We start from the raw sequence: 18,445 nt of genomic DNA, 5'->3' as shown, positions 1-18,445 counted from the left end.
ATTTTATTTTAGGCCTTAGAATTCAGGTTATTGTGCATATTGATACATTTAACATGTTAAAATGACAACTGTTCAACAAAATATGAAGGGTTTTGAACATGTTTGATACACGTCACTCCACAAAAAGCTTCATAGCATGATTTGCAACTTAAAAGTTACAGTATATATAGGCAAATAACTTGATAATTGGTACATCAACCAAATATTTAGATGTACTTTTTAACAGACCTAGGTACATCAACCATTACGTCTCTATGAAATTCATTTATAAACTTCTTTATTCAAAAATTAAATTAAATAAAATCAGACAGTCAGACCTTACCTGTTTCCAATCAAGAAATACTTTTCACACGTACATTTCAAACTTGTCAATCATATGTTCTGAAAAATATTTTAAATTTTGATAATTATTCCAAATTTTATTCTTTCTTCTGTCAATATTCAACAATAGCGGAATAATTAAAACCTTCTTTCAGCTGAAAATTACAGGTAAACAGACCCCCAACTGAGACATCCCCAACAGTGCAAAGGTAAATAAAAATAAAATATTTAAATCTAAGGATATCTTTCCGCCTTTATAATCAGATTGAGATAATTAAATCAACAATATTTTAATTCAATAGATTTAATGTCAACAAGTCGATAAATTAATAAACAAAACAAAAAAATCGGTCCCTGTGTTATTTGGTGTACGAATTACTGCTGAAACAAAAACAAAGACAAAGGGAGGCTACAAGTATCATTAATTTTCTTTTGGAAATATGATATACCATGTATACACATTATTTTGTATTTTCACTTCTTTCTAAGATTTTTAATATTTAAAATGTTTGAATGCTTTTCCCATAAGAAAAACACATTATTAGATATGTCAGGTGTAGTAGAAGCAATCATGAACTCACAATTTTTAATGTTTTTGTAAATATTGTAAATAAAAGCAAATAAAAAACTAGTAATGCTAGAAATGTTAACTTCTATTTTATATTGTCTTCAGTATAGTCATGATAGTTGTCTCATTGGCAATCATACCACATATTTTTACATTCATAATCTAGAAGCATTCATTAAGATCAGGGTTAAAACTTCCAATGATAAAGTATTTTTCTCACTCACTTACAACTTGTGCTATAAAACCAGGTTCAATCACCCATTTTCTACATTTGAAAATGCCTGTAACAAGTCAGGAATATGACAGTTGTTATCCATTCGTTTGATGTGTTTTGTCATTTGATTTTGCCATGTGATTAGGGAGTTTCCGATTGAATTTTCCTCGGAGTTCAGTATTTTTGTGATTTTACTTTTTACTGAAATTAATGTATATATATCAATTCTCTCAGAATTTGTCAAATGATCAGATATTTTTTTCACTTGGTGAATTAAAATTATAAAATTATAGAAAACGGTCAGAAATTTAGGAATCTTTGAGAGCAAGTTCACATGCCCCCTGCCCCCACATTGTCATTAGGCACACAAAATCTCAACAAGATTAAAGACTCATAACTCCTAAATAAATCAACTTCTTTTGGATATGCACATCTACATATTATGTCTTTATTAACTACAAAGTTTCATGAAATTCTGTCTGCCATGGTTTCAGAGGAGATCAGATGACAAACTGTTGCAGGAGTATAGTTTAGGCCAAAATTCTACATTCAAAAGGTACATGTACAGGGCTCACGCTACCAGGCGACTTGGGCGAAGAAGTCGCCTTCCCGACCGTCACTTCGCTTTCCCCGACCCCCAAAAGCGAAAACAAGTCGCCCTATCCATGACGATAGTCGCTTTCATTCGCTTCCGTCATCGGACATTTTCAATTTTTACCAAGTTGATGAAACATCAGTTTTTTATTGATAATTAAAGAAATTCAGACATAAACGATTCATTATCTTTAGAAAAGAGGTTGAAGCATTGTCTTCGCAGTGTGCAGCAGGTTATTTGATAAAAATACAACTTTTATCACTTCGTGCATTTCTGCAAGTTCCTGTGCTTGTTACTCGAAAACGTACATCAACCTAAATTTCGGCGGCAAAATAAGTTTATTACTTCATTTAAACGTGATAAAAGTTGCCTCCAGTAAATTTTAAATCCATTTATTGCATTAAAAACGTCATGTTCCTTTCCAAATAACTTGTCAAACATCGTTTATTTTTGTAAATTTTCTTGCATTCGTCCGCCATTGACGGATTTCTAAACTACGGACCTGAACCGGAGCAGATATGACCGAAATCCGTACTTTTACAATAATTACTACGGACGCACGAATGGAACAGCTAACAGAAGAATATTGATCCCAAAGGGAAAATTTACGCATTCCACACGCATAAAGAGACTTTTGGTTACATCTACATGATCTAATTGATTGGTGTATATAATTCCCTATATTTTTTATGGATTGTTTCAAACTATTGATTAAAGTTGCTTAACTCTGAGACTATCATACTAATATCAATATATTATGGCCCAGCTTAATAACTTTTATATTTTTTTATTAGAAACACTGAATTTCATACACAAGATAATTTTAAATTAAATTGTAATTGATATATAATAATTTCTTTACATTTTAAAATTATTTTTTTTTAAGTGCTAGATATTTAGTTGGTAGTTTTTCACAAGAACTTTAGTAAAACTTAAACAACTTTTAATTTCAAATGTAACTTTAATTGTAATTTTTTTACTTAGATATGAATTGAACAATATAAAAAGAACATTATTTACATATTGCCCTTTATACTATTGTAAAATCCAAACATTGCAGGCTTTTTGCAGCGCACCGCGCGAATGAGCACTTCTCTTTCAAATCTCACCACTTCTCCCTATCAGTTTCAAAAAGAGAAGTCACTTCTCCCTATAATTCTGAAGTAGTGTGAGCCCTGATGTACATGCTAGAAAAAAGTTGAATCATTATTTTTTCTATATGCACATCTACCTCATGTACATTATATAGTGTGTCCTTATTATCTATAGATTTCATAAATTCTGTTGTGTGGTATCAAAGGAGTTGCATTGGAAAACTGTAGCATATAAGCATTATAATTAAGGTCAGCAAATCTAAGTTTAAAGGGACAGCACTCCTATTTGAGCTCGCCTTAAATAACAAATAAGCACTATTCACTTAGGTTCTGTTTGATCTTTGACTATCAAAGATGAGATTTTGTTAGTCCCAATTCGATGTCTGATAATTCCATGATAACAAATGCACATCTTCAATATTTGAGATTTTTTTAAATTTTGGTTCAAACTGTAGGACTAATGATTATCAGAAAAATATTACACATCTATAATTGTATATTGTTGCGACCAGCTGTGTTACTGTACCCCACATTATCAGTAATACGGTTTGTTACTTACATTTTGTACCCCTAAGGATCCACATGAGGATAAAAAAAAAACCTTGGGATCCCGCTTACATGTTTAACCCCACCACATTCAGGGGTGTGGAACTATTTGTTGTGAGCACTTGTCCCTGGGCAAGTAAAACTGTAAATTTTATATATATAATTACTTGTCCTGAAAAAAAGTTACTTGCCCTGACGGTCCCAATAAATATTGTAGTATTTTATTGTTAGCTAATATATGATTTTTAGCAGTTTTGCATCCTAAACAAATCAGTGAAATCAATTGGTTTATATGTGTAAAAATTAAGGAATGTTGGAAATGGGTTTATAACATCAATGGGACAGAAACTCAAAAGCAAAGCAACTAAATAAAATGACATGTAAAGGACAAGTTTGCAGCATTGTTTTTAATAAAATTTGTAGCCAGTAGGTACACTACATCAGAGATATCTATGTCTCTGACTACATATACTAAATTTAGAGGACAGTGAGTAAAGAAATGGAAACTAACTAATTATTTATATCAACTGACACACTTGGTTTTTTCTTGGTAGTTGAACACTTCTATTTACCACTTAGACAACACATAAGGTTGCCGTTGATCTATAAATAAGACAAAAACAAAACTTATTATCTGAATTTCTTTCCAAGAGTTAATCTGATATTCACGATGTCTGATATTCTCGCTTCCGTCTTTTTTTAAAAAATACACTGTTTGCATTTCATGCTTTCGACTTGACTCGTCATTCTTTTTGTCTTGCTTGCCCGATGTTTTATTTTAAAAGTATTCATCAATTTGAATCTCGATTCAAAATCTTAAATAATGACACTTCCGGTGAAAAGTGGATAAAACATAATCGGCGATTCCGGGTCAATGGACAAAGCCAATGCAATATTACGCGACTCGGGTTGGCATACTTATTTTTACTCATTTTGGTAAGCGATCTTTTTCCGGAGTTGTGTAATATTTATCGTCATGAACATTGATGTTTATAAATACTTAAATATATGTTTTACTCGCTGATTATTGGTTTCTTTTACATAAATTAAACATCTTTATAAGTTTTGAAATTAATCCTGTATTTTTGCTGAATTTGAACTTGTATATTATTTTATTTGTCCACGGGCAACCAAGACAAAAATAATTACTTGTCCGGTTGTTAAAATGTATGAGTCGGGCTAGTCGGGCATAGCATTTCCACACCCCTGACATTATGAATGTATACATGTGCCTGTCCCAAGTCAGGAGCCTGTAATTCAGTGGTTGTCGTTTGTTTATGTGTTACATATTTGTTTTTCGTTCATATTTTTTATATAAATAAGGCCATTAGTTTTCTCTTTTGAATTGTTTTACATTGTCATTTCGGAGCCTTTTATAGCTGTGTCAATTTGGGTCTCTTGTGGAGAGTTGTCTCATTAGAAATCATACGACATCTTCTTTTTGATAATAAAGGGAGTCAATAGTTAACTGTATAACCAATTCATCACATAAGGACCTTTCACAAGGACCTTTCCTGCCAAGTTTTGTTTACAAATAAATATATCCAAAACAATAAATTGAATAATGAATGATGTCACCATCAGTAGTAGACTTGTCAGTGACTTCGTGGTACCCTATATAATAGAAAATATCTGACGCCACAATGGAAAAGTTCAAGCAGGACATATTTCCAAATAGCGCCTTTGCGGTAAGGTGTATGGAATCTACCGACCACCTACAGATCCATATGGGGATGATAGTGTAACTTTGCGTAACCCAATTAGGCCAAACAAAAATAGTATGTGCTGTTCCAGTTACTTGAATTTAGAGATTAAATCTGTTTGTAGAGGCCTCCAAATATTTCAAAAATTGGCAAAATAAAGAGAGACTTCTACACTTTTATCTTTATTCTGTTATTCTTTTCTTTTGAACATGTACAGTAGGATTTTTAAAGTTAGTCAATTAAGTTGTTGTCATTTTAGAGGTAAAACAAACTTTCAATTATTTGTCATGAAGTTTAAATCATACCTTTTAACTTAAATATGGACCTACATGCTTTTCTTTGCAAGTCAAAATAAAACTTCTTCTGGTTCTTCAAACAAATACGAAGTCGGAACCCAGTCGTCGTGACGTATAATTCGCAGGGGAAATAATCGATCTTCTTTCCAATAATATTTATTTTTCATAAGAGTTATCTTTCTTTCTACATAAAATAAAACAACAAAGGAAAATCACAAAAAAATGAACTTCGAGGAAAATTCAAAACGGAAAGTCCGTAATTATCAAACGAATGGATAACAACTGACATATTCCTGACTTTGTACAGACTTTTTATATGTAGAAAATGGTGGATTAAACCTGGTTTTAAAATCAGAATGTCCCTAATCAAATAGCAATATCTCAGTCAAACACATCAAACCTGATACATGTACTAATCTCAGATCAAACGAAGGAATACAAACTGTTACATTCCTGACTTGCTACAGGCATTTTTAAGTTAGCTAAACTTGTTCATTAAGTGTCCATATATATAGATATGAAACATATCGCTGCTGTTAATTTCAGTACATGTATATATAGATATGAAACATGTCGCTGCTGTGAATTTCAGTATTGAGACAATGACTTTTTAATATATTTGGATGTGAAAGATTCAAGGCTCAATGAATAAAGTTCAGAGTACTCTGATTTTGCCAGTTGACACATGTATCCCCAATGATTCGACATACATGCAAAGTTTCACCAATCTAAATTGTAGAATACTTAACTATACACCGAATGCAAAGCCCAGAGCTATGCCATGATGATTCAGCATAAGAAGAACTTAGGTCGACTTATGGTCTACGGTGCAAAATGTATGCCTATGACACACAATAGACACGGTTTTACTAGCATATTAGTCACAGTGAAGTGACTTTGGTATACGTATGACACAACCCCAGCCTATCATGGATACAACACCATACCAAGTTTTGAGTAAACTTGATTTTTGTAGGAAACAAATCATTTTGGCCATGAAGCCGGTTCGGTCATATTCGTTTCGGCCATGTGATAAAAGTCGTTTCAGTTGTGACTGTCTTGTTCTGAAATTAATAAATTAAATAACAAGTTGATTGGTTTGTTATGAAACCCACGCCTTTGTCAATCACTTTGACACTTATTTTATCCCTTAGCTAATCCAATTATCTAATTAAGTATACACAACGGTACCCGTATACCTATAGTAGAATCAGGTATTTGAAAAGACAATTATCATTCAATCCAGGACAATTATAAATCAAGCAAAAATGAAGCAAATAAATAGATTAATTTTCTTTTTTTACCGAGCGGCATTCGGCATAACAGATGTGGTGATATATATTTTGATATACTTTGGTCTACTTATATATGTTGTGTACAAGATCAATCTAATTAAAATATTGATCTCTGATTACGTTATCCTACATATATGCGGTATAACGTAATCAGAGATCAATATTTTAATTACATTGTGTATAAGATGTACAGGTATTTTGTACAAGTTACAAGTTTATTGACGCATACCTTCTTGTATCAGGTGATGCAGATTTATCTTCTTAAATGTACCAGTTTTATCTTTTAAATTCAAATTTATATATGCCAACATATCATTTTGTGCTATACTCCTTGTCCTCAAACTGGAAATAAATATATCTGCAATGGTTAAAATTCTAATCCTATTTTTCTCGATCCTTATGTACCATATTCATATTCATAAAAAGTCTTTTGTGGAATTATTTTTGGTATCAATGCTCAGTATTTTACTGTATCATGTAGTTTTAAAAATATGACAGAAATATGCGAAACAAAATACTGTATGCTTGTATCATCCATTTGTGTGAATCAGTTCATAAAACACTGATAACTTGTACAAATAATCTCTACATGCAAATTATAATTTGTACAACATTACAACTTGTTCACAACATATATACACTTACACATCTTCAAATCCAGCCTACTGATAAAAAATAAGAAAAACTTAAAATGTATACCTTGCTCAGTTCCGGGCACTGTGACAGTTTCTAAGTCTAGTCATATATAAAGAACTATTTAATTCATACCTCGGACTGTAGGACCAAAGCGACCACGGACGAAGCCTGATACAAATCAAACAATATTTTACTATCATAGGGATCAAAGGTTAAAGTCAAGGTCATCATCAGTGCACTGGGATGCTTCTGCACACTTTTTTTTTTTGAAATTATGTAAATGTTATTGTACAAAAACTGCATGTGCACGATACACAAATTAGACAATGTAAAAGGATCACTGTGGTCAAAGATTATAGTTTAGTTCAGGGTTACATGACATCACCATGACTCCGACCGCCTTGCCATGATGCATCCGCTCTTACCAAGTTGTGTTAACCCTAATTCTTCAGTTCAAACTTGAAGTTATGTGAAGGTTAAAGGGCATTCCATGCAACCGTGATAAACTTAAGTTCTAAGTCACGAAAGAAATAAACAGACACAAATCAGACAAGTTGATTTCTTGAATAATACAGATCAGAATTCTATTTAAAGACTCTATTAGATATATTGATTGATTGGTTTTATTATTATGCACTTTTTTTGTGGCGGTCATTTTTTACTGGTGGAGGAAGACGGCCGGAGTGCCAGCAGAGAACCAAGGACTTTCGGTATGAAAAGTCCTAGTCAATTCATATATGGAGTAGAGAGATATGCCAAGTGCAGATTTTGATCCAACTACCTCAGTGTTGACAGGCAATAGTGATAGAGTTATTCGACTTCGTAGACAACTCGGCCGCCGAGGCCCTTATAGATATATTGATGGATAGATGGATGGTTAAGAAGGGTGTCTGTATAATGTCGTTGAAAATTAAACTCAAATTAAAAGAGATAAAATAGGAAAGGGATAATGTGTCAAAGAGACAACAACCAAAGAGCAAAAAGCAGTCACATGCCACCAAACGGTCTTCAACACAGCGGAAAAAATCCCACACCCGGAGGCGAGATTCTAAAAACATATGTACTAGTTCAGTTTAAATAAGTTGTTAAGGTCTGTGTCATTTTGGTCTCTTGTAGACAGTTGCAGAGGCGGATTTAGAGGGACGAAATCATTTTGATAAGATGAATACACTCCAATTCTGCTAACTTCCGACTATTTCTTAATGTCGTGTGCTTAGCCGAAAAGCTGCCTGCAAATACCATTTTTATTTTGTTTAGCCCGGCACCCACCAGTGGCGGATCCAGAAATGTTCATAAGTGGGTGCCCACTGGCTGCCTAAGAGAGGACACGCTCCGGTCATGCTTCAGTGATTCCCTATAATCAACCAATTTTTTTACAGAAAAGGGGGGACCTGGGCCCCCTCCAAATCCGCCTTGGGGCAATCACTGTATCTATATAGACCGCCGATAGCAAATTCGAACACCGTTACTGGTTTAATGTGTAGATTTACAAATTGTGTATGGAACTAGTCAAACATTTATAAAAATGCAGTCTTTGTGAAATGGTCAGTGCATGTTTGCCGGCTCCTGTTCCTCCCCAAATTTGTTTCAACATATAACAGGTCCTCGAATTCCTTTTTATCTACATTTGTGTAGCTCCGTCCCAAAACCTTCGGACTCCGACCATGCTCCACGTCTGTTCGAAACGGAAACCGTAAAAAGTTAAAACAGTCGATATTTATTTATCCTATATCAGCTTCCCCGACAGCAAAATCATCGGTAGGTCACTTTGACACTTTGCATTAAGTCGGTGAATATATTCAAAATATCGAGCACAATTACTTTGAACAAATAATTATTAAAACTATCATTTAGGGGACGACCATTTGATATTCTGGGGGGCCAGGAGGATTTTGAAAATAAATAACCAGGTCTTGATTATCACAAAAATAAATAATTTGATCTTAGGTAGTTTGAAAATAAATTACCTGACTTGCAATGTATTGAAAATAAATAACTCAGCAGGTCTAATCGAAAGTATGAGATGGCTCAGATTCTTCATAAATTCATCTTTCCCCCCCCCCCCCCAAAAAAAAAATCGGGAAAATTTCCCAAATCTTTTAATAATAAATTAAAGTATAAATATTATTAAAATATACTTGAAATGTCTGAAAATTGGTTTCATTTAACTTGAGGTATATTTTCGCAGGAACACTTACACTGAATCTATCGTACATTTTGCTTTAGACCAAAATATTGTCAAAAAATTATTAAACAGAACTTGCATTTTTCAGATTAAGAAATGGTTTGGGGAACACCAAGAAAGCATGATTTTGAATCATTTGTTCTATAGCTTCTAAGTTCTTGGGCCTTCAGTGGCATCAAAACACTTCAAAAAAAAAAATTTGCCTCGCTCCGCTCGGCGGAATATGTTTACCAATACTTTAAAAAAAGGCTAGATACAACCAAACTTTAATACTGTGTATGTATGCAATACATGTATAGGCAAGTATTTGTATAGTACATACAAATCCTTGGTATAGGCAATCAGAATATAGAAGATTAATTTCTGCAGAAGATGAGGATTAATTCTGATTAAATGGTACATCATGACTTGACTATACATGTATGATTTGTAATAAACTAATAATTTTTAAAAAGTATGTCTTCGAAGATAGTTGTGAAAATAAATAATCAGTCCCTTGCTTTAATGAAAATGAAAAATCTTGCTTCTCTAGTGCAGAAAATTGATAATCTGTCCTCTTAGTTTACAAATATAAATAACAGATCCAAAACAAATTCTTCTGCCCCCCCCCCCCCCCCCCCCACCCCGAATATCATATGGTCGTCCCTAGCTTACGGTTCCCGGATATATATTTTTCATTTGACAAATTAATCCTCAGACCTGTGCACTCAGCATGTTTAACATGACGTGTAAAACAATTACACGTGCTTAACCTTTGAAATTGACAACATATGCAACGTTTCTGGTAAAGATCAGCAGATCTTGTAAAACTTTTACTCCCAGCTGATGACATTTAAATATAGTAACAACGAATAAGGTAATGTCATAGAGCTGTCTGCATTCCAGACATAATAGCCTCATAGCTGTCATGGCGGAAAATTTATTAGTTTTATAGAATAATAAGTGAGTTTTGACTTTTCAATGTGATATCATAGGATTCCTTGCAACAAAATCGATATATTTTGATAGTAACAATATGCTTTTAACAACAAGTTTTTGTGTGATATTGCAAAACATGTTTTAATATTTCTAATTCTCCCAACTGTCATATTGGAACACTGCCAAACAGCTGTTGATTTGTTTCGCGCGTCTTGCCAACCATACAGTGAATGGGCTTGGGAATTTTAGATTCTTCCGCGTCGTAAAATAATCCGCCATGTTTTATGAAATTTTATCAAAATGAAGGAATAACAAATGTGCGCCTTGTTCCCAAATGATTCAAAACTTGTAATCCAGTACGATCTTTATAAATTCTTGGTTGTAACATAACGAGTATTAAAATTGATGTCTGTCGCCTCGCACCTTGAATCGACCTACAGCTGTTTCCCGCCAATTATTACTCATTCTTCTTCAACGAAGGCGACCCGAGCGTGAACTGTCGGTGTACTATCACAAATAATTCAAGTTTAACCTATATTTACAATTGGATTTTTATAAAAAGTGGAATATTATGTCAGTTTATTCAAGGAATAGTGAAAGACGGAGAGTTTTACCGGAATATTGCAACGAAGACAAGGAATATTCCCAATGTTATGGAAGGTGAGTTGTACGCACGCTTGCTAAATATAAACATTGGCGTAGACGTGAGTAACCAGTGCTTGTTTTGTAAATTTCTCTTTTACTATTTAGACTTAGTATTTGAACATACTGCCATATGATGGCTAATATACTATAGTTTCAAAATGCATATTATGATTTTAATGTTTATTGTCCGTTTCATTGATTTTGATGAAAATACATCTTTGTCTATGACCGGCAGGTCACATGGCTTGTTTAGAAAACAAAGGGCACATAACTCGTGTTACTTAGCGTTACGTGTATTAATGTCAATTATAAAACTGCTTTAAGCAGTTGATAACATCTTTGTCGGAGTTATTTATGTAAATGACAATGATATTGTTTGACATGAATTAATTTTCCACTTTTGATATTTTAATTTTACGAGATATTTAGCTTTCCATATGGTGTCGGTTAGGTGTCTCATTCATGTCTGGTAATCAGCTGATTATTGAAACTTTGTAACTTGTGATAATCGTTAATGGGAATTTAATCACAGGACTAATGAGCATTATACTTGCATTTTGTAGGAATACATACATAAAAGATTACATATTCATAGAAATATCAAATATATTTTGATGTTATTATCTTTAAAATATTTGGGAGGTTTTATGGTGTTGTTTACAGCTGACAATGTTGCATTTTTAATGTTGTTTTTTTTTTTTAAAGTTTTAAAATGATACGAATATTATATTGTTAAAAACAAATTGGTGAAAGGTACATGCATATGCATTGTCCATGTTTCCTGTTATTGTTAATTATGTATATAAAAAAATAGAAAATAGAAACATACATGTACATGCATTTTATTTGCCTTAAGTTAGATAAGGAAACTAATATCTTTAACAATTGATGGAAGTGCTGCTGAAGTTGATTATTAAATGCTTGTTTAATTAATTGCTTTAATATATTTGGGGAGAACATGTGAATCATGTAAATGGATAATTAAAGTCATCACATGATCATGATCAACCAGTTTTGATTTCCCATATTTTACTGATAAGATTACATGTTGCTCCATATTTGGTCTACTTTAAAACACTTTCTTATCGCACAATAGCGTTAAACAACAGGAAGAAGATGTTATAAATGAAGGAAGTGGGAAGACCATTGTGACTTAACAATAACGTAAAACAATATGTTTTGTTTCAAATTATTTCAAGTACACAAATTACTATTTGGATGCTACAAGGCATCAGCGTTAAGTTTAGAAAATAAAATAGGTGAAAGTGAAGCATTTGTTTACTAATATCAATGCATACATTTCCTTCAATGTACCTAAAGGTACAACCATAGACTATATATAGATAGAACTAGATAACTATTGATTAATAATTCTGCATGTTAAATATAAAATCTTAATAATAGTAGATGCAAGTTGGAAAGTCGTGGACTTCTTCAAACTTGTGAATATTTTTCATTAATCATGTGCATATTGTTTGTTTCTCGAATAGCATTCAGCAGGATTGCTTGAGACCCAGTTAATAGATGTCTGTTTAAAAAATACAAGCAAAATGTTCACTAAGGTTGTACATTGTAAAAATGTAGCTCTATGTTAGATGTGATAGTGTAAAATGTACTTAAGTCTAGTCACTTATAAAGTTTGCCATTTGTAGGTCTGTTTCTATATTACTTTGTACATGTAAATGTATGTACAATATAATATTAGGTAAATGCGTGAATGAAAGAAATTATAAAAGTTTAAAATATCAAATGTTAGGATGATAAATTCACTGTCATTTACTAAGGGTCTTCACAAAATGACAGAAATCCATGCCATGTTCATAGCTTGTTCTTACATTTGTACATATATTTGAATTTTGTAAATATCATTTTACAGTCAGGAGGATGGCCATGGTCATTTAGAAAGTGAAAAGAAAGTACGTAGGGAAATTGCCAACAGCAATGAAAGGAGACGAATGCAAAGCATTAATGCTGGATTTCAGTCACTGAAAACACTCATACCACATAGTGATGGAGAAAAACTGAGCAAGGTAATGCATCTTGATATTTAATAGTAGAATTTGTTGATGAAAATTTGAAACTGAAGCTAAACTATTGTTTCCAAGGAACTGTATTAAATTTTAATTATTTATTTCTGTGGAGGAATGAAAAAGATTAATAAAATGATCATGAGGGGTTAATATATCCTCTCTTTTCTATTCCCACTGTAATTTGTAAATGAGGGCCATGGGAACTATTGAAGTGTCAGACGAAATCACAAATTAGGGTTTCTATTTTATTGTATCATTTATAAAAGAAAAACAAATATTTTATAAATAGAATACCGCTACACCAGATAAGACCTATCAAACTGTATGTACATGTACGTATACAATGTATATATACATGTATATACAGTATATCAATTTAAAAGGTCATATTTATTGACTAACAAAATGCAATTATCAATGGAAAATTTATAGAGTAAAAAAAGTTGGGCGTAAAAATTGGAGTCAATTATCAACATTTTATATAACAACCCTTGATCATTGACTTGGTCTAATGTTTAGATTTTGTTCAATATCAATATCAATCAGCTGATCATTTTTATAGTATGAGAAATGAATTTCTGTTGGCAACTCGCCAAAATTATGCATCTGTTGCCAGTGGTAAACCTTGATCGGTGCACAACAATCAGTCCTTCTGAAGATCAATTCGTCTGCTTAAGTTATTGGCTAGTCTACAGAATAAAACCAATTATTGATCCCTATAAATTTCTCTGCATTCGCTTTGCACAATTTGTAGTTGTATTGTAAGAGGGTTTAGTTGTTTGTGACCTGGAATTAAATCTCATTGATTAGATATTTTTAAGTGGGTCACAAGATCATGTGATGCTATGATTATTGACACTCCTTGAATTCCTAAGGTAAAAGGTACATAATATATATATATATACATAGGTAAATTTTATCTGTGGTCAGCAGATATATGGAGAAGTTTTTATTTACACTTTTCAAACAGTTCCTAAGTGCAAATCCAGGATGTTTATCAATATGCATTATAAATCTTATTTGAAAAGTGAATTGGTGTATGAAAATTTTAAAGAGTTTCTTTATTTTGGTTTTTAACTGTTATGAATTAACTGGGTAATCATATAAATATAAAACAGCTGTTTTTAAGAAAATTGAGGTCACATTCTTAAGGAGTGTTCAGGTAGCTCAACATAATTGACATTTTTGTGGTGTAATAACACACATAGAAACCACTCATGCATGTAGAAGAGGCAATACACATTAATCAGTGATCTCTGGCTGTTGTCATATGCAGGTACATTTTTGTACATCATTTGCATAATTTTCTTATACCTCCTACATAGTTATGTGTTTTGTGGTAATAATAAAAAGGAATTGAAAAGGCGGCTGAACTTTTTTATAAATAAAAATGGACATAAAAAACTGAATGAAATTAACAACTTTTGTATTTGCATAATTTTCTTTTGTCTGTTTCAAAGCTATGTTAAATGGAAACACACAATAAACAACTAAAACTGAAAGTGGCAGATTCTTTTTTATTTGCTGAAAATTGCTGCATCATGTTTACAATTGTGTTTTACTTGTTATAAAGTTATGCATAAATAAATGGCAATAGAAAGATAAGAATTGAAAACATTGGTAGATATTATATACTTGTATTTTATATGGATAAATAAAATTAAACTTGCGAAAAAAACAAAATTTAAAATTTCAAGGATGCTTGATTTTGTTGATGATACCGTAACATACATGTATGTAAACAAAGCAAAAGGGGTGTGGCATGTCTAAAAACAAAAAGTTAAACATGCAGAATAACATTGATTTGTGTACATTTATTTACATGCAAATGTACATGTAAACAAACATGACCTGAAGTGACCAGACATTTCACCTGACCCCTGACGGTTTATGATTATATCTTGTTTCAGGTGAAACAAAAATCGATCATGATTTAATCATCTGACAGCTGGTCTTACTCTGGAAATTATCTTGTTTAATTAACATGTCAGTTGCAATCAGGGTCAATCAAGAAAGCCAGAAATTGAAGTCTACATGCATGTAGATGTCAATTAATACATATCATGATCATTGAAGTTGTATATAAAATAAAATCTGAAATATATACATGTATATTTCAATTGTTTGACTATTTATCATCCATTCATGTGCAAATGTAGTCAAATAGAGAATCAAAAGAAAGTTATAATAACATTGTAACCACCCCTCAAATTAAAAAAAAACAAAACTGAAAAAAATTACATGTATGATATCGTAATTTTTTGCAAATATATGTTGATAACTCGGTAAAAATAATGATAATACATTCAAAAACTACATGTTATTAAAAATATTGCCTAAAAAGTATTTAATCATGTATCAAATTGACACATCACACATTCTTGTATTTCTGTTTCTTTTAGGCTGCTATTCTTCAGCATACTGCCGACTTCATCCAGAATCTGAAAAGAGAGAAGGATAGACTTGAATCTGAAAATTCTCAACTCCAGAAAATGTTGACTGGAAGTGCATATGGCTCTCCACCTCGGAAACGCTGGAAGAGGGATACAGGTAAGGAAATAAAAAGGGCTGCAGAATTTTCAAAATTTATATTAACTCTACAATAAAGAATTATTTATATTTCTGAAATTCCAAAATGACCAGTGAAAATTTACGAAGTAGTACATTATTACTACTGGACCCAACTGCCAATGCCAGTAAATCATCAAATATCTTTGAAAGCTGAGGGTCTAGGTGGCAGAGTGGTCCAAGTAGTTATTTGCTGTTCCACTAGTCTGTCATGTTTTAACACTGGTTGTGAGTTTAAATCCTGTAGGTGCATCTAAACTCCAATTATTATCAGTTAGATGTGCCTAAATTTCATGGTTTTCTCAGAAAACTATGGCTTCCTCCACCAATTAAAACCTAGATATCACCAATATAAAGCCAATTGTGTTGAAAGTGTTATTAACACCAATTTTCAATCAATCTTCAGTCTGCGCCAAAAACTTTTTCATCTACTAGTCCGGAAACTAAATATCAAAACTTGTCCCAATACGACTATATAAAATTTTGAAAATTTTGACTAGTCCGATTCAATATTTACTAGTCTGGGGCATAGGACTAGTGGCTAACCGTGCAGACTGAATCTTTCCAAGTTATGTTTACACAATATTGGTGCAAGGTTTACTGTTACACATACTGTACATGTTGGTATGACAAACTTCAACTCTAATGCAAAATGTAGCTATTAAAAAATGACTTGACACGCTATCTTACCTTCCTAGTGTACAATTATTTTATATTGTATAAAACTGCACACTTGACCGACAAGGAAATACATACATTGTATTAACAAGAGAGTGTGGGTGGAAAACATCTTTATTTAAACATTGATATAGAAAACACTTGTATTGTTAAAATGATAAGTTGATGATGTTTTTTTTAATAAACCGCAACTTCAGTGAAGTACAGTGAACATTTTACACTTACATGTAGCAAACAGGTTGTTTTCTTACACTGAATTGACAACACTGGTTTTAAGACTTGATGAAAATTAAATTTTGTGAGCCGATTATTGCAATGATTGATAATGAACAAATCTGCAAGATTAATGCACTTTCAGAAAAGGATACAAACAAATAATTTATTGTGAAATTTACAAAACAAATTTTTTGTACTTTGTAAAACTGATCAGTGCAATGATAGACAAAAAAAAATCATATTTTTATTTCAATTTTATCACAGATTTACATGAATATTTATTTTACAGAATCTTCAGATGAAGGCATCACAGCGGACTATGACGAGTTGTCCATTGATGATGTTCGACGAGAAATGGTAGCCATGAAGTGTCAGCTTGAAAGGGAAAGACGACTCCGTATAGAATTAGAGAAACATTCTTACCCAAGCAACATCAGAGAGCTTGCCAATCAAGTGCAGATAGTTCAAATGCAGACTGACAATGTGGTATGTATATATCACATCATCCTAGTTCTCCCCTAGAAGGATTTATGTATTGTTTGGGCTACCATCCTATGAAATTCAATTCTTTAATTCATCATTATTTTTTAACCCACCCACCCGTGAAAAAGACCTAGATAAAAATCGCTTGTTGGCAAATGTCCTGTGACCTCAACCTAGGGGTGAATTGTTTATTGACAGGCACAATAGATAATGACTATTGATAGGTAATGGTTATTAGAGTATTGTTATGGCTAGTTGTATGTTTATTTATCATAAACATTGTCAATTAGGCAGAAACATTAGCTTAATAAGAGTACCATAACCTTTCTGCACTTAAGATACAATGTACATGTATTGCTGTCTGATTGCGATATAATCTGTTGTTGGTGTATAATATCTGGAATATATATATAAATAAACAGTAGTGGGCGTATATATTATATTGTTAATAGGAAACATACTTGTATACTTGCAGCGGAAATCTTAAGTCATTTTACCATACTGACACTTTTGTTTCTGCACATGTTCATCTGTCAATAGTTGTATTGGATCTATTCAGGTGTACATATGTAGACTAGTGTCATATTTTTTTTCAAAGTCTGACATTTAGATTTGTTTGATACATTTTAATGCAGGTCATGTTTCCATTTTCCCCAGGTCTATGTTGACAGCACAGAAGATGTTAAAGAGGAAATAGAAATGAAAACAGACGAGGACAAACCAGTTCTAATAGGAAAAGACCATGATTCTCAGGAATCTGTGTCGAGTAGAAACATTGCTACGATTGTAGAAGCTATTCGTCATCTGGAAGGTGAGCGTCTAGGCTTTGAAGAACACCGGCATGAACATTCCATTCCCCATAGCGAAGAGGATGAGAAAGAGAGTAGTGTTACAAGTGACCAAGAAGACATGGTGAATTCAGACAGTGATTCGCCGATGTCATACCGACCCCAACAGCATATAGACATTAAATACCACACAGAAGTTTTACACTCGCCCCATTTAGAACATTATGTATATCGTCCCGGTGTTATAGTTCAGAAATCCTAGGATCACTTCATCCTTCTCATCGTTATCATTTGTAAATATTTCATTGCCAATTCATTTTCATTTCTGTTGCTAACTGCCATTTTTTGTACATTTTTGAATCATAAGAAAAAGGAAGTTTTGCTCAAATTACACTTTATGAACTTGATTCAACATATTTTCTCCTAGCATAACTCTGACAGCTGGATCATATGAATTACTAAACATAAACAGAGTGTTGGAAAATGCTGGTTTAATACCTGTCTGCTTGTAGAGTTCAAAGTTTCATGGAATTACTGTAAAATAAACATTTTTAATTTTAAAGATTTGATGTATAAGTTGAATATAAATACATAAATAAAAAGTTTTTTTTTTTTAAAGTTCAAAGGTCACAGTGCTACATGTAAAATAGACTGTGGATTACATTT

General features: G+C 32.4%; 2 protein-coding genes across 4 annotated transcripts in view; one reads left to right on the top strand and one right to left on the bottom strand.

Moving 5' to 3' along the window:
• LOC143042319 (uncharacterized) overlaps nucleotides 1-5,433 on the bottom strand; it is a 72,024-nt gene extending 66,591 nt beyond the window's left edge. The window contains exons 1-2 of one of the 2 annotated variants that reach the window (XM_076214587.1): nucleotides 5,347-5,433; nucleotides 323-381 (exon numbers count right to left, since the gene is read on the bottom strand). The gene's annotated coding sequence lies outside the window, so the exon portion shown is untranslated. The remainder of the gene's footprint in view (nucleotides 1-322; nucleotides 382-5,346) is intronic. The other variant, XM_076214589.1, reaches the window with a different exon arrangement.
• Nucleotides 5,434-10,825: 5,392 nt separating this feature from the next.
• Nucleotides 10,826-18,191, top strand: LOC143042314 (transcription factor AP-4-like). Of its 2 annotated transcripts, none has more exons than XM_076214582.1 (5): nucleotides 10,826-11,031; nucleotides 12,893-13,046; nucleotides 15,449-15,596; nucleotides 16,798-16,994; nucleotides 17,649-18,191. In XM_076214582.1, exons 1-5 carry the CDS (start codon nucleotides 10,943-10,945, stop codon nucleotides 18,039-18,041), a joined length of 981 nt encoding a protein of 326 aa, XP_076070697.1. In that variant the 5' UTR covers nucleotides 10,826-10,942; the 3' UTR covers nucleotides 18,042-18,191. The 2 variants fall into 2 exon arrangements, with proteins under 2 accessions (XP_076070697.1, XP_076070698.1); XM_076214583.1 differs by lacking the exon at nucleotides 10,826-11,031 and adding an exon at nucleotides 11,439-11,485.
• Nucleotides 18,192-18,445: the final 254 nt, after the last annotated feature.

The sequence above is a fragment of the Mytilus galloprovincialis genome, chromosome 8 (genome assembly GCF_965363235.1).
Source record: "Mytilus galloprovincialis chromosome 8, xbMytGall1.hap1.1, whole genome shotgun sequence".
In the NCBI taxonomy this organism is placed as follows: domain Eukaryota; kingdom Metazoa; phylum Mollusca; class Bivalvia; order Mytilida; family Mytilidae; genus Mytilus; species Mytilus galloprovincialis.
The sequence above is the reverse complement of the archived record's forward strand: the minus strand, read 5'-3'. Positions and strand labels throughout refer to the sequence as shown.

Bases quoted from the DNA above. Each gene is read 5' to 3' on its own strand.
- LOC143042314 (XM_076214582.1), top strand. From the start codon at position 10,943: ATGTCAGTTTATTCAAGGAATAGTGAAAGACGGAGAGTTTTACCGGAA. The intron at 13,047-15,448 runs GTAATGCATCTT...TGTTTCTTTTAG, and splicing joins ATGGAGAAAAACTGAGCAAG to GCTGCTATTCTTCAGCATAC. The intron at 16,995-17,648 runs GTATGTATATAT...CATTTTCCCCAG, and splicing joins AAATGCAGACTGACAATGTG to GTCTATGTTGACAGCACAGA.